At 44.3% G+C, this 21,405-nt stretch overlaps 1 protein-coding gene across 5 annotated transcripts in view; it reads right to left on the bottom strand.

Annotated features, from left to right (window-relative positions):
- LTBP1 (latent transforming growth factor beta binding protein 1) overlaps positions 1-21,405 on the bottom strand; it is a 660,590-nt gene that overhangs the window by 298,955 nt on the left and 340,230 nt on the right. For 2 of the 5 annotated variants that reach the window (XM_063917963.1, XM_063917960.1), the window contains exon 6: positions 1,351-1,398. The exons of the other annotated variants lie outside the window; for them this stretch is intronic. In XM_063917963.1, coding sequence (XP_063774033.1) covers positions 1,351-1,398 — 48 coding nt within the window. The remainder of the gene's footprint in view (positions 1-1,350; positions 1,399-21,405) is intronic. 5 annotated transcript variants of the gene reach the window in all.

Here is a 21,405-nt window from a genome sequence, read left to right as displayed (position 1 = left end):
AAATGAGTGGGGTGTATTACCTGTCTGTTCTAGCTCACCTGGGAAGCAGCACAAACTGAGTTCAGTAAGTTCCACAACATACCCCACAGCATTTCCAAAGTGGAGCAGCAATGAATGGTATACACCCCCAACCTTCCAGCCCAGTCAGACAAATTTGACAAGAGAACCAGAATTAGGACTTTTCTGCCTGAATCTGGACAGTTGGGAGGGGCAATATATACTGTACATGAAGATATACAATTGAAATGTTTAATTTCCAAAATAACTATCCAGACTGCAACTGACTATACGTCTTCATTGATGGCCAGTGCATGTACACTATATTCTTAAATCAGCAGTACTATGTAAAATATGTCAATAAGGTGCCGTTACATTCTGCCAGAACCATGGGTGCTGCTAAATGCCTCCCGTGTCCCAGAGATTTGCCATTTCTGTAATACAGAACCGGAAAATCAATGATGCTAACCATATGTAAAAGCTGTAAAGGGAATGTGCGTGTGAGAGCGGGGGAATCAATAACAAGCTCAAATTCTTGATTGCATCTTGTCATTGGTCCATCCACTCACTCACACCACCACCACCACCACCACCACCACCACCACCACCACCACGTGGCCCTGAATTTTGAAAGAAGAATGGAGGAGCCCTGGAGCACAAAGCACATGCACCTTAATAAAATCTTTTATAAGGTGCTAGAGCAGCTTTAGATGTTCATCAACAGGAACATTTTTCTGTTTTTACAGTAACTCATCTCTAGAAGCTTTGTCATCTAAAGATATTGTAGATAAGGGACATGGATTATGTAATTTATATTGAGGCATTATCGAGGACTGGCAATAAGATGGAGAGAACTAACACAATATTTGAGACGGACAGATTCTACTCAAGGATGTGCCATTTGTACCCCATCAATACGATAAGAGAGATTGGGCACATATGCCTTCAAATCGCCTTTACACTGAATAACCTTTTACCATTCAACTCTAAAACTTGTAATTTCAAGCTGTTTGAATTTAAGCTAGGGCAGCAATAATTTGGTTCAGTGCAACTTGCCTGGTTGGGTTCCATATAAAACATCTCATCTAAGCTGCTGTTACTTTTGATTAAAAAAGCAGTTTTTGGTGTGCTTCTGTGGGATAGTAAAACTGCACAGAATGTAAAGGTGCACTCCAAGTATGGATGGAAAAGTTATTTTCGATTTTATGTAAGAAATAAAACAGGCTAGGCAGCGGCATGCACAAAATGTAGATGACCGGGTTATAGACTGTTACGCAGCAGATGGAAAAGTGAAAAGACTGTATAGCAAATACACTAGAGCAGAAAAAAAAGGAAAAGGAAGCAGAACAGTACCTGAAGAGCAGGGTACAGGTCGGAAGTAGGGGAAATTGGATTGTGCACCTGAAAAGAGGGGTAGGTTTAGGTAGAGATCAAACATACAATAAAGAAAAGGAAACAGAGAGAAGGCTTAAATCAGAGGACCGAGATCCTATAACACCATGTGCTGTAGTATCTTATCTAATGTATAATGCAAAGCCAACTAGAGTGGGTAATACACATGTTCCAACATTAAAGTGGGTCATGTACATACAGTGCATAGAGAGCTGTACACAGCGGATATCCGGTTACAATGTTGTAGACCATTTAAGCTGCGTACACTCCATGGCGACCCAGCGACATGGCGATGCAATATAATATATATCGCATCACCATACACACTACACGATCCGCTGTATGATAACGTAATATATTGTTACATGCATAATGTCACAACACTGAGTCATCCGCAGCATCGTCCTATCTGATGTGCAGCCACCCAAATCATCAAACACTGAATTGGGTGGACTTGAGAGTACAGTACGGTAGTTGCAAACCATCACATCAGCCAATACATCTAATAGTGTGTACCCAGCATTGGCATTAAAAAAAGTCACACACAGTATCAAATTACAAATGTAAAAACAAATAAACAATATGGGTTGTATGACAATACAGGTTCCTGACTGAGGTATACTGTGACCACCAATAAATCCTCTATAGAGAATAACAATTTATGTAAAATCTAGGTTTTTTTTAATAAAAATTAACAATGCAGAAAATAGATCAGTGTTCTGACTACTGTATGTGCTGCCCAATACCTATCATTGTCACTTTTCTGTACTTTACTAGCAATCCAAGCTTGAGGGATGCTTGCAGGATGTATTTAAAACAAAGACAGCTTCCTCAATGTGTACAAATGCAAGAATGCCGCCTTGTTTCCATAGATTTATTCCACCGCCCTCTATCCATTGAGGCCAATGCTCAAAACAGATTATTCAAAAGAGCCATTAAAAAGTTTTATTAAACTGTTGGGTACACACAAAGTACACTGCTCAAAAAAATAAAGGGAACACTAAAACAACACATCCTAGATCTGAATGAAGGAAATATTCTTATTAAATACTTTGTTCTTTACATAGTTGAATGTGCTGACAACAAAATCACACAAAAATTATCAATGGAAATCAAATTTATTAACCCATGGAGGTCTGGATTTGGAGTCACCCTCAAAATTAAAGTGGAAAAACACACTAAAGGCTGATCCAACTTTGATGTAATGTCCTTAAAACAAATCAAAATGAGGCTTAGTAGTGTGTGTGGCCTCCACGTGCCTGTATGACCTCCCTACAACCCACACAAGTGGCTCAGGTAGTGCAGCTCATCCAGGATGGCACATCAATGCGAGCTCGTGGCAAGAAGGTTTGCTGTGTCTGTCAGCGTAGTGTCCAGAGCATGGAGGCGCTACCAGGAGACAGGCCAGTACATCAGGAGACGTGGAGGAGGCCGTAGGAGGGCAACAACCCAGCAGCAGGACCGCTACCTCCGCCTTTGTGCAAGGAGGAACAGGAGGAGCACTGCCAGAGCCCTGCAAAATGACCTCCAGCAAGCCACAAATGTGCATGTGTCTACTCAAACGATCAGAAACAGACTCCATGAGAGTGGTATGAGGGCCCGACATCCACAGGTGGGGGTTGTGCTTACAGCCCAACATCGTGCAGGACGTTTGGCATTTGCCAGAGAACACCAAGATTGTCAAATTCGCCACTGGTGCCCTGTGCACTTCACAGATGAAAGCAGGTTCTCACTGAGCACATGTGACAGACATGACAGAGTCTGGAGACGCCAAGGAGAATGTTCTGCTGCCTGCAACATCCTCCAGCATGACCAGTTTGGCAGTGGGTCAGTAATGGTGTGGGGTGGCATTTCTTTGGGGGGCCGCACAGCCCTCCATGTGCTTGCCAGAGGTAGCCTGACTGCCATTAGGTACCGAGATGAGATCCACAGACCCCTTGTGAGACCATATGCTGGTGCGGTTGGCCCTGGGTTCCTCCTAATGCAAGACAATGCTAGACCTCATGTGGCTGGAGTGTGTCAGCAGTTCCTGCAAGACGAAGTCATTGATGCTATGGACTGGCCCGCCCGTTCTCCAGAGCTGAATCCAATTGAGCACATCTGGGACATCATGTCTCGCTCCATCCACCAACGCCACGTTGCACCACAGACTGTCCAGGAGTTGGCAGATGCTTTAGTCCAGGTCTGGGAGGAGATCCCTCAGGAGACCATCCGCCACCTCATCAGGAGCATGCCCAGGCGTTGTAGGGAGGTCATAAAGGCACGTGGAGGCCACACACACTACTGAGCCTCATTCTGACTTGTTTTAAGGACATTACATCAAACTTGGATCAGCCTGTAGTGTGTTTTTCCACTTTAATTTTGAGTATGACTCCAAATCCAGACCTCCATGGGTTAATAAATTTAATTTCCATTGATAATTTTTGTGTGATTTTGTTGTCAGCACATTCAACTATGTAAAAAACGAAGTATTTAATAAGAATATTTCATTTATTCAGATCTAGGATGTGTTATTTTAGTGTTCCCTTTATTTTTTTGAGCAGTGTATATTGTATTTACTATACCTACCCGTAAAAAATTGTTATGGCATTTACTGTAATATTCACACAAATTTACAACATTGATGGCTGGTTAAAACCCTTCTCCTTCCTATAATCAGTGCAGGGAAGAGCCACTCTGTACATCAATAGCACTTACTGTATCTGCTCTTCCCAATGTAACCCCTCTCTTATCAAACTCACTTCTCTTCTGATATCCTGTGGTCTGCCTGTTGTAATCTCTAGCACTGATCCTTCTTATCCTACACAGCTCCCACACTGCCTAGTCGATCTCTCTCTTTACTAGGTGTTTCTACCCATAGGGTTCTCCTGTTTCCCTTATAACCTGGGCGAAAAACCATGGGGTTATAAAAGGGGATGTGTACAAAGATGAATATTAATATATTCATCAATGAGGGTGCATTAGTTGCTAGATTTGTGACTATAATAATACATAAACAATGGTATAGGAATATTAATTATACTAGAGGAAGCACAGCCAGGGTTACCTAAGAACTGAGTCATGTCCACCTACATAAACCAATGTGTCCTAAGTGTGGCTAGTTTTGCTGATATTGAGGTTTTAAACCTGTGTTTGGTGACAATGACCCTAAAAGCCACTATGCTGGCTTCTATTAACGGTGCCAACTCCTATGGTAACTGGTAGTGTTGGGGAGATTACAGGCCAAAGAGAGAGAAATGTCTGCCAAAACACATGGGGGAAGTTGAAGGGCTGGGAACATACTTGCCTACTCTCTTGTAATGTCTGGTAGTTTCCCAAAGTGGGATCCAGAAGGTGGAGACTCCCAGGAGAAGAGGTCACCTCCTGCTTCTCTTTCTTGTGAAGTGAGTGGAACCATGATGACTTGATTTCATTAGACCCTGCAGTATGAAGCGGACCCAATGTTGTGAACTACATCATCCTGAGCTCATTCCCCATTGTGATGATGTTAATAGAGTCATCACTCCCTAAGCACTTGCCCTTTGGAAGTCCAAAAAGTGTGCAAGTATGTCTGGAAGGAAACATTTATCAGTTGCTCTGTTCAGCTGTCTCTCATTTCAGCACTGTGTCAGCAGAAACAACATGTCCATACAACTGCAGGCTCCCTACAAATCTTATGAGCTACAGTAGTGTTGGGGAGCTATAAAGTATATTGTTTTTTTCTCTCTTTTCCCTCTGCACTTTGTCAGTAGACAAGGCGGTCTCACACAGCAGCACTATTACATCACGTACTACTCATGAATGATTAGGGTTTAGACGTGTGAAACTTGTTTATATTCTTTACAGCCAGAGACTTCAACCAGATCAGCATCGTTTTCATGTGTCCACACTTCAAACTTGTTAAGGTCTTTGAAAACTGAACAGGATGTCTCCAAACATGACAGAGAGAACCAGAGGAATGGAAATCTCATTTATCTTCAATACCCTTAATACTGTAGGTAATCTTTCAAGAACATTCATTTAGTCATATGCGAAAAGGAGAAAGTGAATGATTAGGCCACTTCTATGTCTGAATGATATCCTTAGGTCAGGAACTTTTGCACAAACACACATACTAAATCATAATATATGCTTTATCCTCTTATTATAGCCGACACGTGCATGGAAGCATGACTAAGATACATATTGAATTATTACTAAAGCCTAAAGGGTCAATTTGCCACGGAATGCATAAAATGTGACGTTAGTACAAGTTCCTATTCATTTCCCGCTAGGACCAAATGAACACATTGGAAATTTTGAGATAGTCATCGAATAACACGAAATGAGACAGGAAAGTAAAATGAAAAAAGAATAGAGCATAGTTATTAAACACAGGCATGTATATTTAGTAGACGTGGGATCTGTACCAAGTTCTCTCAATGGGAGTAATGCTTTTATATATTTTTCATGGGTGCATTATCCCGTAATTGCAGCTGGCACAAGCAATGGGAAATAGCTGGAGTTGAAAATGTATGAAGAGGATCTCTTCTTTTCAGCATAAAATAAATGCTTTCTTTTAAACAACATGTGTGTATGACCTGTACTTGGAAAAAATGACATTTGTTTGACTATGAGTCTGTGTAATTTCTACAGAATGTAAACTTTTCCAATTAAGAGAAGGGTATTGTTCAATCAGTGCAACATGAAAAGCTGGTTCTTCAAACAATGGTTTCTATGTATTAAGCAATTTTATTCCAAGATTTTTTGAACTTTTAGGATAGGGGCCATTTATAAATCATTATGGTTGGAGATATTGGAGGTACTTCCTGCTTTCAGAACAAAAGCAACTACAGGAGCATTATGGACCTGGTCAGCAAGCTTCCCTGAGATTGTCTGCATAAGTTAATAGCATCAGAATGTTAGCCCACTTGTATCTATGGGCACACCCATATGGAGAGTTACTATATCTTTTGATCCCTCTCTGGTATCTATGGGCACACCCATATGGAGAGTTACTATATCTTTTGATCCCTCTCTGGTATCTATGGGCACACCCATATGGAGAGTGATCTTTTGATCCCTCTCTGGTGCGCTGGACTTTTTCACGATACCCGTTGTATTAGCTTCAGTTAGCACATGGGCTGCCTGATGAGCGGGCAACTGTTGGCATGAGCCCATTGCTCTTCGCCAGGATGGGCTATTACTGGAGACCAGGTCCTGGTAATGGTCCAATGATAAACTACCCCAATAGTACATTCTCTGTTACACAGGGATAATGAATGTTAATTTTTGGGACACTTATGCAAATTGTGATAAATAGGCACATACATATCAGGTGCAGTGACTGAAGATACAAAAATGTATATACAACAACAAATGTGTAAAGGTACACAGGGGCATTCACAGCAGCAGTGATATGTTGTCAGAGTGGGAAGGAAAGAGCCTCACCTGTCATACTCCAGTATACTACAGAGTTGATTAGACTCGGGAGGCCATCAGCAAGTGCATGCGTGAGCCATGGGGGACACAGGGAGGGTTCCAACCTCTCAGGGAACATTGTAAAGAGAAGCCCATAGGCTTCTATTATGTAACAACATCTATAGATGGTGTTGCCCATTGGGTCCAAGCTATGGAAAATTGAACTTCCGGAGAATGGTGCAAATGGGAATGTGGTCACACCTCCTCCATCTTTTCCTTTGGAGCAGCTGAGTGTGACTTCACACAGCTGCGCCGAACACGGCGCCGCCCCAGCCCCATTTGAAGCGTCCCACCACCGCAATGCCGCATCGTTGCCTCGCAAACGCCTCTACCTGTCAATCAGATTAAATCTCATGAATACTGGATCAGCCACAAAATACCATCACAACTGTGTGTGGGTGACAAGAAAGCACTGTTCAGGCCTGGGGGAGTGACGCGGTATTGAGGTACTGATGCCGCGCCGCCCTATCCCCGCGTACGGACGCAGGAGAATGACGCGTTGCGCGTCACCATAGCAACCACCCCATATAGTGATGTTTTGGACGTGGATGAATGACGCGACAGTGGCGGCGCTTCATCCGCGTCACTCCCTGTGTACGTGCGGGCTAACTTTCGGATAGAGTCCGACTTATGATTAAAATCAGCTGTTGTCCGCTTCTCTTGTGTTATGAGGGGAGGGGTAGTGTCTTTGTAATAAATGTGGCTATTTTAATATATGGAGCCTATTCCGGATTCTTTTCCCATGATGCTAGAGTATTAGCTAAGAATTACCACTCCAGTTTTTCTAAATACACAGTTCTAGACATATGCAATAGCGGTCATGTGACCGGATTCTACTAAATGGTTTTTACAATACAGGTTGAGTATCCCTTATCCAAAATGCTTGGGACCAGAAGTATTTTGGATATTGGATTTTTCCGTATTTTGAAATAATTGCATACAATAATGAGGTATCATGGAGATGGAGCCCAAGTCTAAGCACAGAATGCATTTATGTTTAATATACACCTTATACACACAGCCTGAAGGTCATTTTAGCTAATATTTGTAATAACTTTATGCATTAAACAAAGTGTGTGTACATTCACACAATTCATTTATGTTTCATATACACCTTAAACACACAGCCTGGAGGTCATTTAATACAATACTTTAAATAACTTTGTGTATTAAACAAAGTTTGTGTACATTGAGCCATCAGAAAACAAAAGTTTCAGTATCTCACTCTCACTCAAAAAAAATCCGTATTTTGGAATATTCCGTATTTCTGAATATTTGGATATGGGATACTCAACCTGTATAATATAAAAAAAATATTTATACAATAGATGTGTGTTTTCATCTTTGAATTATTAATTGTGTAATCTTCAGTGTCTGTCATTATTTTGTCAAATAATGTTAATAGGTGGTCACAACCAATCACATATGCTAATGAGCAACCATACTGGTAGGGTTTATAAACCACTGCCAGCAGGACTGTTAGCACCTTGAAAAAGTTGCTTGAATGCAACGAAACACGTTGGTGAGACCTGCCTGACAGTGTCTACTCCCTACTTTTTGGAAGTTCTTCACCTGGACCAAGTCCCCGCTGGCTATTTACCCTTGGACCGACACAAGGAGAGTTCCTATCATACCGTGGAAAATTACAATTCATCACCCACTGAGGAACAGCTATTTGCAGACGCAGATTCGCCTAATTACTTAGAGAGACTTTGGTGGTAACTATAACTCACGGATAGGACATTGGGCCCTAGGGACCAAGGGGACTGTTATCGGAACAGGTTCATTGAACTTTTCTTCCATTAAGAATATCTACAAGTGGGAGTAGCACTACTCACTATTCATTTATTGTTTTTATGTGGTATTGGCTATTAATGTGCATTGCATATAGTTTTTATTATGCTCAATTTTTATTATAATAAATTGTGATTTCTTTGTGACCTACCTCTTCATTTGTGACCATTAAGCACTAGTATCCTTTTATGTGCTGTTCAGGCCTGGACTAGTCCACAGCGGAACAAGGGAAATTCCCAGTGTGCCCCAGTGTCAGAGGGCTCCACCCCTTCCTCTAATGTCAGATTCCAGACTGTGCACTCATATTATACATTGTTAGTCTATTATTGGGTCAGTTACATGGTCGCTAGTGCTGGCCCCATCTTTGGGGACTATCCACACCCACTTGTAACTGGCTATGCCCCTTAATCATGGGTACCAATCATTGCGTTCCTCTGGTGGGCCCTTCATGCCCCTGTCCATCACTGGCCCTGGGGTATGCAGATTGACATGGTATATTGTAGAAATTCTGTCACTATTCATTATAAGTTTTATTATTTATTATTTATTTATATTGTGTAACTGAGTGCATTTCATTACCGCATCTGGGTGACATTCTGACATACAATAAGAAAGACATCATCAAGCCATAATGACTAGCAAAGTGCCACATTTACAACCCTGACATACTCACTAATTCCAGCCTTCCACAATACAATCTTTGGACTGTCATCTGGGATTTCTAGGATTTCAGTTTAACTGACTTTACACTGTGCCTTACAACTGGAAACCAGGCATGTCAACTGTTTAGCTTTCACAGTTTCCCCTGGCACCGGTTTATTTGCCAACCATTAATCAACATTCATTTTATGGCAGGAATCTGAAACAGAGATCAAGACGTCTACATGGGATCGGGCCAAGAACTTTCAACTGAAACAAGTGCACAAAGCACCTTGCATAGCCGTTCTAAGACATCAGGCTTTCTATTATTATTGCTAAATGACAACAAAAAAACATTCTTGACCAATGTTATCCGATAAATTACTAGGGTGGTAAAGTAGTTACTAGAGAATTTAGGGATCTATTTACTAAGCCTTGGATGGAGATAAAGTGCATGGAGATAAAGTACCAGCCAATGAGCTCCTAACTGTTATTTTTCAAACACAGCCTGTAACACGGTAGTTAGGAGCTGATTGGCTGGTACTTTATCTCCATGCCAGTAGCGGATCTTGCTACGGGCAAGCAGGATTTTTGCCCGGGGCACCGCCGTCCGAGGGCGCCGCCGCCTTTACAAGATCCGCTACTCGTGCCGCCCGGTGCTGTTTAGATGCGGTGCTGTGCGGTGCACAATGAAGTCATCGCGCACCACACTGCTTTGTGCGAGCGGCACATAGACGCTAGAGGTCATAATTGACCTCTAGTGTCTATGCGGTACTATGGGAGAGACGTCATGACGTCTCTCCCATAGATCCGAGGAGTGGTGCCGGCGGTTGGAGACGGAGGGCAGCAGTGTTCGGGAAGCAGGAGTGGGGATTATGAGTATTTTTTTTTTGTGTGTAAGCGGCGCAACTAGGGGGCACAACTGTACAGGGGGCAATACTACTGGGGGCACAACTCCAAGGGTCATAACTGACCACGCCCCTTCTCCATGAAGCCACGCCCCTATATTTCGCCCTGGGTGCCACAAGGTCTAGATCCGGCCCTGCTCCATGCACTTTATCTCCATCCAAGGCAGAGTAAATAGACCCCTTAGAATGAATGTAATATCCATGACACAGCTTCACTAGCTGCAGATACTGGAGGAATGCTTTAATTATGCTGCAAGTCAGATATTCTGCATGAGGGAACTGAACAGATAGCATTTTCATACATTCAATGTAAGAACAGTAACAACTTAGAAAATTTACACAGAGAAACCTAATACTGTAGGAAACAGTACACAGCTTGTACAAACCGGAAACTGTAGCACTATTTCACTTTGCTACATTTCAAATACTGTACACTTTTAATGTAGTACAAGTAATGGGGAAGCGGTTAACATACCGCTGCACAGGATCCCGCCAATCGCAATGCCGACGCCGGATTCCCACACAGCAGTACAATGCCAGCGACAGTATACCAGAGAGGAAAGCCATTCTCCCTATATGGGTGTCCACTACACCCATAGAGGGAGAATATAACCTGTGGCGAGTGCAGCGAGTACTCGCCCCGCTGCCGGCATAATGGTGGCCGAGATGCCGCTGTTTGTATTTATATATATAAATTTGGACATTCTGTTGCTAGGCTCTGCTGTATGTTAGTGGATCATGTTCCACCTTTCAGACGCAGTGATGACCGTGAAGCTGCTCTCAGAAAATGTGAAGTTAGTTGGATATATGAACTTGGCACATTGGTCTCTAAAGGGCTTAACGCGTCAAACCCTTATAATATTTTTTTGCAGATAAAAATATTAGTTTTTTTTAAAATAAGTTTAAGGGTATCCTGGATACGCTGCTAAAATAATACTTTTTTCTTTTTCTTTTTCCTTTGTTTCTCTGACCCTTTTGATTAGATGACCTTGCACACAGTTGACACACGTTAATTTACGGTGTCAAAGAAGATGATAATTTTTTACAGTCTTAATTTTTTACAGTAACAATGTCTTTTTATATAGTTGATATATGTCTGCATCTGTCTGTCACTAATAGGTGTTTGTTAGAGCAGATCTATGTTACTCGTGTTCAATTTTTTATGCCGTATGTACTGGCTATCAAATAATTATTTTTTCAATTGTTGCATGTAACTGCTGTTATAATTCCTCTTTACTTGTACTATTCTTTTGGCTGCCTTATTTAATGTTTTTACAATGATCTCCGTTACATTTATTTGTTAAGGCATATTTTCATTGGCAGGGGTATTTCTTGTGTACCGTTTGTGTTCCACGGGTGGTGGAACGCACGTCACTTCCGGAACCTGCTTCAGTAGGGTGTTGCCGCTTGCAGCGGCTTTGAAACACTACATTGTGGTCACAGCACTTCCGGTTGCATCAGGGCGCTCCACGACCGGTGTAACGCACGGCAGTTCCAGTTCAGGCCAGGGGTTTTTCTCAAGAACTTTAGAATTACATAATTTCTACTTTGTTATATGAGTTATATGTCTGATCTTGTTACTATGAGAGCAGCGCCATGTGGGGCATACAATGTGCTGTCTTTATAAGATTTTACGGAGGTCTATGACACTTTTTGTGTGGGTTTTCTGTTAGATATCCCATGATGCACTATGTTGATGGGAGGTACTTCTCCAGTAATTGACAGAGGTATATATATATATATATATATATATATATATATATATATATATATCTGCTCTTGGTGATGGTTGTCATTCACTACTCTGGCTGCTTGGTGAATGGATCATAATGCTGCTATGTCCTGATGAAAATCCTGATGAAATTGAAATGTCGACCTTACACTATACACTTTAAAAATGTTTTATTTATATAGCACTTTTCTCCCATAGGACTCAAAGTCAATTTACTTCAGAAACATTGTACAAAAATTTGGTAAACCTAGGGGCTATATATACTAAAGTGTGAGTTTTAAGAGGTGGAGATGTTCATCATAGCAACCAATCAGATTCTTCTTATCATTTACAGTATGTAGCACCTTCTAGAAGATAATAGCTAGAATATGATTGGTTGCTATGGCCAACATCTTCACTTCTATAAACCTGCACTTTAGTAAATATTCCCCCTAGAGAGCACAATAAGCATATTGCAGGGTTGATGCAGACATTTGGGGTAATAACTTCCAAGGGTCATATATTCCACCCATGAAAGGTACCAGGTGACGCTGCCATGGTGGGTGCACTACATAGTATTACCCTGGGTGGAACAGATGACATAAAATGGGGTGATTGCAGCATCCTAACACTTGGAGAAGGTTCTAACATAACCGACAGATCTAAGTACTCTTAATCCCATCCACGAGCGTACCAGGTGAGGCAGTCATATTGGATACACTACGAAGGTTACACTGTGGGAGACAAACCATACAAGGACCCACAGCATACCTGTGTGGCAGTATGATATATAGAGGGTGCACTTCAGTGGGGGTATAGCACACTCACATAGCATACAGTGGGGCAAAAGAACATGGTAAAAGCAGGGAACAGTAATTACAGCCATTGAGGCACAGTCTGTTGTGGAACCACATGTTGACTGATGGAGAGAGAATGGCCACAGGTGTAAGGGCAAGCGTTCTGGTGCAATGGGAACAGGCATAAAGTACATACTATATAGAGAGTCCCGAATTTACCAGTGCTGAAGGTAGTCCAAGGAGTCAGCATGGAGGCCCATGTTGCTCAGGGGGTGTGTGAAATGTCCGGAGGTCAGGTAATCACTGCAGGGTAGAAGGTTAACTTTATAGTCGAGGGTGATTGCGGTGGTCCAAGGTAGCATGGTGAAGAAAGGACAGGTCCAGGCTAAGTGTAATGATCATGGTGGCACCAAGATGCCAGTTTCTTTGGGGAAGGGGGGCTGCCAGTGGTGAAATAAGCTGAGTGGCCTTGGGGAGATGATGGGAAACGCGGGGGGAGAGCCATAATTCCCTTTCTCCCAGCACAAGGAGACCGATGACTGATGCGCGTGGAGATGGCAAGATGGCAGCAGCGGGGCAGGTTTCCGATGCTCTTTCCTCTCTTCTCCCCCTCCTCGCAATGAATTGAGCCTTCTCCACTGTGCTTTCGCACATCTAGGCAGGCGACAATGGGCAGAGCTGGGAATTGGGCAGGGAGCATGCAGTGCTGCTGTGGGAGAAAGTAGCGTGCGGTGCTAAGTGGGCAACTCTTGGGCTCTGGCACTGGGGTCACAGACAACGCGATGCATAGGGCACCGAGTAACACTCCAGCACCTGGGTAGCTGACGACGCAATGCTCGGTTCCTGGAGTGTGGCGGTGGCAGGATGCCTGGGTGAGTGTGCAGTGTGGAGCCGAGGAAGGGAGTTCTGTGAGCATGCGATCATTCCCTGCTCCACTATTTTTAGCTTTTTTATTTTATTTTAACAGTACAGACTTTTAGTCCCAATGATCTGGACCACTATCACTGAGAATTATGAGTTTGCTTAGCTACCTCAGCAAGGTTTTATTGATAATTAACAGCAATAGGAAACAGAATCTTTTTTCCTTCTGGTCCACGGGAGGTTTCTGTCCTCCTCAAGCTCGCCTTGGGACACCTGTATTATGGGTCAAACTCATCACTGGCCACTGTCCCTGGATAGAATTTTTATAACTAGACCACAAAGTAACATAAACACTTCATACACAGCCAACAATGACTCCTAGCAATACACAGCCTTACTGCGATATTCAGAGATTACTCTTCCTTAGGAAAGGAACCTACTGACTTATGAATGTGACCTATATCAAAATATTTCAGAAAGGCGGGGGAAATAAATACTACAGTGCTTGCTCGGAGGGAGACCTAAATATTCTTCTAAAGGGATTATTTACTTTAAAGGGATTATTTACTTGTGCTTTACCATATGTCTTAAGCATTAAATACATTACTAAGAGTTATAAACAATAAATTTACATAGATACCAGTTTACATTAGTACTATATTAAACATTATGATTCAGAGATAGAAGCAAATGAAAAAGGAGCAATGTGCACGTTGGTAAAACCATGGGCCTAATTCAGACCTGATCGCTAGGGTGCGTGTTTTGCATCCCTGCGATCAGGTAGTCGCCGTGTACAGGGGGAGGGGGAATTTGCTGTGCAGGGGTGCGACCGCATGCACAGTCTCTGCACAGACCAGGACTTACTCTTCCAGTGCATACTTGCCTACTCTCCCGGAATGGCCGGGAGGCTCCCGAAAATCGGGTGACCCTCCCGGCCCCACGGAAGATCAGGCAAGTCTCCCGATTCGCGGGGTCCCCCCTGCCCGTCCGCCCACTTAGTGTGTAAAGTGGGCGGTCCGGGCAGTCGATCACGCGATTCTTGCAAACGGCCTCTTCCTGTCAGTCACCTTGCGATCGCTTTTCTGCCCGACAATTCCCGTTGCTGCGGACCGAAGCGCCTGCGCATTGCGGTGCATACGCATGCCCAGTTCAGACCTGATCGCAGGCTGTACGAAAACGCAGCCTAGTGATCAGGTCTGAATTAGGCCCCATGTTGTACTGCAAGTAAGGCAGATTTACAGTGTAAAGAGATTTTTAGTTGGGATGTGGCGTGCATTAGCTTGACTACATTCCAGTGTATAAACAGTGTGTAAAAGCTGCCCAGTATCTGCACATTTGCAGTTCCGTAACAGGGAAGATCATGATGTTGCATCTAGGGGCGGGGCCCCTTCCTCTCTGGCCCTGGGCGACAGAACCACTCACACACCAATAGTTATGGCCATGTACATACAGTACAAAAGCAGCCAGTATCTTGCCTGCATTCAAAACACACAAGCTTCTAACTCTGAATCAGGACTACTGTATAATGAGATGCAAAAATACTTACATAATATCAAAGGGCCTGATTCAGGTTTGTTAGCAAACCAAAAAAGCACACTAATGAGCAAAACCATGCTGCACTACAGGTGGGGCAGATATAACATGTGCATGCAGATAGATATAAATTTGGGTGTGGTGTGTTCAAACTGAAATTAAATCTAAATTGCAGTGTAAAAATAAAGCAGCCAGAATTTATCCTGCACAGAAACAATATAACCCACCCAAATCTAAATCTCTCTCTGTTACATCTGCCCCACCTGCAGTGCAACATGGCTTTTGATCAGTTGTGTGTTTTTTTTGCTTTGCTAGAAAACATGGATCAAGCCCTAAATGGATTTTGAAGGCTGAACAGATTAAACAACTGTTGATTAACGTTTTCTTTTCATCTGCCACCATGCACAAAAAATGACTCATACGCTATGTCTTTCTATATCTGATTTCAAGAGTGGACTCATTTTATGCCCAGAAATGACATAGCTACAGCGAGAGAGTTCAGTGTGAATTAGTCACCTCTTGTCAAACCCTTTTTTTTTTTTTACAGGATTCCCTGTATATTATAAAGTGGCGTACAGTCAAACAGCTTTACAGATCTTACTAAAGTGTAGCAAATAAGAAGGAAGGTCTACGGAAGTGCCTCAAGTATTCTGTCATTTGGTTCCTCAACCCCGTTACAGAATACTCAGATATCCATTAAAGTTGTCCATACACTAGAGATATTTACAGCCAATCTGGTACTGTATATTAACGATCAGTGGCGGCTCCTAGCATTAGACTTAAGGAGGACTGCAATTGCCTAGCTACTCAGGGGCGTTTTAAGAGAGGAGGAGGCCCGTGTGCAGCCTTCTGCTTCAGGGGCCCCCTCCTCTCTGACTGATGCACAGGTATTTTAATACTTTCCTCTCCTGGGTCCCCCGGCGGTGCCATCCCTCTCCGCAGCGCAATAGAGTCTGAGAACAGACTCTATTGCGCATTCGCAAACCTCCGGGAACACGGTGCGGCGGCCATTTTTCCGAAGATTTTGCTAATGCGCATGCGTGAAACTCCAGAAAAATGGCCGCCGTGCCATCTTTCCGGAGTTTTCAGCAAGCGCAATAGAGTTTGTTCCCCCTAGTGTTCAAGCTCTATTACGCTGCTGAGAAGGGATGGCTCCGACGGGGGACTCCAGAGAGGTAAGTATTAAACAAATGGGTGCAGTGTGTGCGGGGTGGGCCCCCCAGGACCCTGGGGGCCCTCTGCCTCGCACACACTGCACCCATTATAGATACGCCAATGTAGCTACTGCTACTTGCACACGGTATCCGGATATTAGATTGTCTAGATAAACAGACAATAGGTCGACACCATATGGTCAACATCGATCAGGTTAACATGGTCAAAAGGTCGACAGGTAAAAGGTAGACAGTGCTTAAGGTCGACAGGTTCAAATGGTCAATATGATAATGGACAATACTAGTTTTTAGTGGGCTTCTCGCATATTTTTAAACTTTTGCTTTATTTACCATCCAAGTGGACTACGACTGAGAATAGTAACCTGTGACGAGCGCAGCGGTAGCAGAGAAAGCCACCTTGACCGAGGCAAGCCCACAGGGGTCTACATTTGCTATAATTGGGGTCAAATATTCTAAAACTTTGAAAATCACCCATAAAACTTAAAAAAATTAGTGTTGACCATTTCAATGTCAACCATTTAGACCCTGTCAACATTTTGACCCTTAGTATGTAATTGGTTTCAAATGCCAAAGCAGTAAGAAAACCTACAAGAGTAAGAGAAAAGATGTACTAAGCAGTGAAAAGAGCGGAGAAGTGAGCCAGTGGAGAAGTTGCCATGGCAACCAAACAGCATTGAAGTACAATTTATGATTTGCATACTATAAAATTATAAAGAGTAGCTGATTATTTGCCATGGGCAACTTCTTCACTGGCTCACTTCTCCGCTCTTTTCACTGCTTAGTACATCTGCCCCTAAGACTCTTCTATGCCACACTCGTTGCACATGGTACAATACTGTACACACAATCTACTTTGAATCACCATCAAGAGCGGTTCTAGACAGAGGCAAGCAGGGTGGGTGCACAGGGTCCTGCGGCCAGCAGGTGCGGCCGCAGCAACCGCCGCCCACCCGCACCCCGGCTGCAGCAGGCACCGTGGGCTGTCAGACACTAGAGGTCATAACTGACCTCTAGTGTCTGTGCGGCGCTGCTAATGGAGAGACCCATAGAAAGGAGCGGGCGGCCAGAGACGGAGGGCAGCGCTGCAGCGGTCATGAAGCAGGAGAGGGGCTGGTGGTTTATTTCATTTTTTTGTGTTTGTAAGCGGTGCTACAGGGGGCACAACTACAGGGGGCAAATCTACTGGGGTCACAGCTACTGGGGGGCAAATCTACTGGGGGCACAAATACAGGGGCCACAGCTACAGGAGGGACAACTACAGGGGGCAAATCTACTGGGGTCACAGCTACTGGGGGGCAAATCTACTAGGGGCACAAATACAGGGGCCACATCTACAGGAGGGACAACTACTGGGGCAAATCTACTGGGGGCACAGCTACTGGGGGCACAGCTACAGGGGGGCACAGCTACTGGGAGCAAATCTACTGGGGGCACAGCTAAAGGGGGCACAACTACAGGGGGCTCAGTTACAAGGGGCACAACTATTGGGGGCAATGCTACTGGGGACACAACTACTGGGGGCACAGCTACAGGGGCCAAAACAGTGGCCACGCCCCTTCCATATGAAGCCACGCCCCTATTTTTGGGCGCACCATCTCTGTTTTAACTGTCGGGGGATTGCACCAAAGCAGGGGCGGATCCAGAAGAAAATGATAGGGGGGGCACCATGAAAGGGGCAAGTACATTTGCGTGCGGCTTCGGTGCATGTGAGGTGGCGCTTCTTATACAATGCCCACAGTTGTAGCGCTCATTATGCAATGTCCACTGTACTGGTAGTGCCCCTTATATAAACCCCATAGTAGTGGTGCCCCTTATGCAATGCTCGTATTGCCCCCAGTAGTAATGTTGCCTGTAGTAATGCCCCCAATCATTTAGCACCCTAGTAGTTATGACCCCAGCGGTAATGCCCCTGCAGTTATTACCCCAGTAGTTTACCCCTGCCCCCTTTAGTTTAGCCTCCCAGTGGTAATGCCCCCAGTAGTTTGCCTGCTTGTAGTTTAGCCACCAGTAGTAATGCACCCCTGTAGTTTGCCCCATTGTAGTTTAGCCCCTGTAGTTATGCCCCCCTTGTAGTTTAGCCTCCAGTAGTAATGCCCCCAGTAGTTTGGCCCCTGTAGTTATCCCCCAGTAGTTTGGCCCCTGTAGTTATGCCCCCAGTAGTCTGGCCCCCCTGTAGTTAAGCCGCCAGTAGTAATGCCCCTGTAGTTACGCCACCAGTAGTAATGCCCTCCTGTAGTATGCCCCCAGTAGTTAGCCCCTTTGTAGTTGACCCCCAGTAATGATGTCCCCCAGTAGTTTGCCTCCAGTAGATGCCCCCCAGTAATAATGTCCCCCGTAGTTTGCCCCCAGTAGATGCCCCCGCTGCATTAAGGAAGAGAAAACAGAACATACTTACCAAGCCCCGTTCCCGCTTCCAGACCGCTGCAGTCCTCCTCTTGGCGTCCTCTCCTCAGCACTATGAGAGAGACGTCATGACTGACATCTCTCCCATAGCGCACGGCGCACAGTGACAGTGCCGCTGTGCAGGGAGACGGGCGCCCGCTGGTAACACAATCTCAGCGGGCGCCCGTCATCTCCCTGTGCGGCGCCGACGCCGGGGGTGACACCGCGGACGGAGGCCACAAATGACAGGGGGGGCACGGGCCTGAGTGCCCCCCCCCTGGATCCGCCACTGCACCAAAGGAAACTTTCGCCCTGGGCGCCACAAGGTCTAGAACCGGCCCTGATCACCATGTACCATAGAGTTACAGTATAATGACTGATATCAAGATTATTTCATTTATTTTGGATTTTTGTTCTCACCTGCCTGGAGTTAGGTATGTAATATGCCATTAATGTACACTTCGCAAACACCAGCCACATCCTCTCCATATTTTAAAATTATGCAATATAGACACAGGGCAAATTGTAGTTCTCAGAACTTAAGACTTTTCATTCTGAACAAAATATATATGGCTTATTTAAAGTATCTTCAGACCACTGGCCCTAAAACACTCAATAGAAAGACTATTGTATTACGCATTGGCCCTCATTCCGAGTTGTTCGCTTGCAAGCTGCTTTTAGCAGCATTGCACACGCTAAGCCGCCGCCTACTTGGAGTGAATCTTAGCTTAGCAAAATTGCGAAAAAAAGATTCTCTAAATTGCGAATAGAAATTTATTTGCAGTTTCTGAGTAGCTCGGGACTTACTCGGCAACTGCGATTAGTTCAGTCAGTTTCATTCCTGGTTTGACGTCACAAACACACCCAGCGTTCGCCCAGACACTCCCCCGTTTCTCCAGCCACTCCCGCGTTTTTCCCAGAAACTGTAGCGTTTTTTCACACACACCCATAAAACGCCCAGTTTCCGCCCAGAAACACCCACTTCCTGTCAATCGCACTACGATCACCAGAACGAAGAAAAAACCTCGTAATGCCGTGAGTAAAATACCAAACTTCTTAGCAAATTTACTTGGCGCAGTCGTAGTGCGAACATTGCGCATGCGCAATTAGCGGAAAATCGCTGCGATGCGAAGAAAATTACCGAGCAAACAACTCGGAATGAGGGCCATTATACGGTCCCTGTAGAAGTAATGTACATAGTATTCTTCACTTCTGTGTAACCCAGCTATGGAATAAACAATTTTCATTGCCCCAAGGCATAGTTCTGGGAGAGACCGTGTGCTGTGTAATCATGACTAGCACTTCCTTTCACTCTGATTTTGTAACCTTGCCACACAGTGCGTGCTTCCAGGGATAATGATCTGATGATAACCAAATTCCTGTAATGTGAGAGGATAGAACATATTACTATGATAGAGTAAGGGAAAATCTTTTCCTTTTCATCTCCTCATACCATATGAACAGATATGAATTTGTAGGTTAGTCATAGAGAATTTATTGTGACAACCAGATCCACAGACTAAGCAGACATCATAGCAGAGAAAGCTATTAAACGTTCAGCTTAGTGTAAACTTTGTTAAATCATCTGGGGGCATATTTAACACAAGCTGAATGCTCATGCGATAGAGTGGCCCATAAGAGACTATGAACTAACGTCATTTGAAGATGGAGATAGTTACAGAGACCAAGATCTGAAATTTTATGAATTCTGGAGCTTGGTAATGCTCACATTTTAGCCGCCCTCATAGAAACCTATAAGGACTACTTTTGTGAAGGAAAATGGAGTGGTTATGGAAGTTCTGCAATCTCTCCTTCTGACATCCAGGAGTTTTTGCAGGTACCCCCTACCACAATCCCAAAAGCAGCCCCCACAGCTTTCCTACAAAAACAATTTGCTAAATATATGCCTCTTAATCGTAGGTGGACCCTTTGGCCTATACACAGTGCCACATGGCTCATTGAGGTCACTAGTTTCTGGTGAACCCATAGGCTGCATTATCATAAATATTAGCTCATACCACATAATGGCTTTCTCACGTTATGTGTCCGTTCAGCTCAAAAAAAAATATTTAACTATCCTTTATGTTAATGCTATGTGCAACCTACCCAACATTTAGTTTGAGCAACTGGCAGCTCCAAAACTCTTGTTTCATACAAATAACTCTATGTGGCCTACAAAAATAGGTAGTGCTTGAGGAATACATTTAAATTCAAGAGGAATGGGCTGAAAGGAATGGGCTGTAGGTAACTATGCAAAATAGGACTTGGCATGCTCTGTATTACGCTTTAAAGTAAAACAATGTTCTCCCTGGATAGCGCGTAATGCCTACCAATACATATTATTTAGCAGCAGAAAGGGCCCAGGCATGACTTGCAGTAGTTGTGACCCCTGTAATTGTGTCCCCTAGTAGCGCCACTTACAAACACAAAAAAAATAAAACACACAATACTCACCAGCCCCGCTCCTGCTTCCCAACCGCTGCTGCTGCTGCCGCTCCATCTTTGGCCACCCGCTCCTCTTTATGGGAGAGACGTCATGACGTCTCTCCCATAACGCCGCACAGACAATAGAGGTCACACTGCCCACGGCGCCTGCTGCAGCTGGGGAGCAGGGTGCGGGTGGGCGGCGGGCATCTGCATGGTGACTGCAGCCGCGGCCGTGGGCCGCAGTGCCCAGGGCGCCCGCCCTGCTTGCCCGTGCCTAGAACCGCTCCTGTCTGTTACTGTACATCCCTTATTCTGCATGTTGTGGCTGCAGTTCTGGTAAAATTGTATTA

The sequence above is a fragment of the Pseudophryne corroboree genome, chromosome 4 (genome assembly GCF_028390025.1).
Source record: "Pseudophryne corroboree isolate aPseCor3 chromosome 4, aPseCor3.hap2, whole genome shotgun sequence".
Classification (NCBI taxonomy): Eukaryota; Metazoa; Chordata; class Amphibia; order Anura; family Myobatrachidae; genus Pseudophryne; species Pseudophryne corroboree.
Note: the sequence above shows the minus strand (reverse complement) of the source record. Positions and strands in the feature narration are given on the sequence as shown.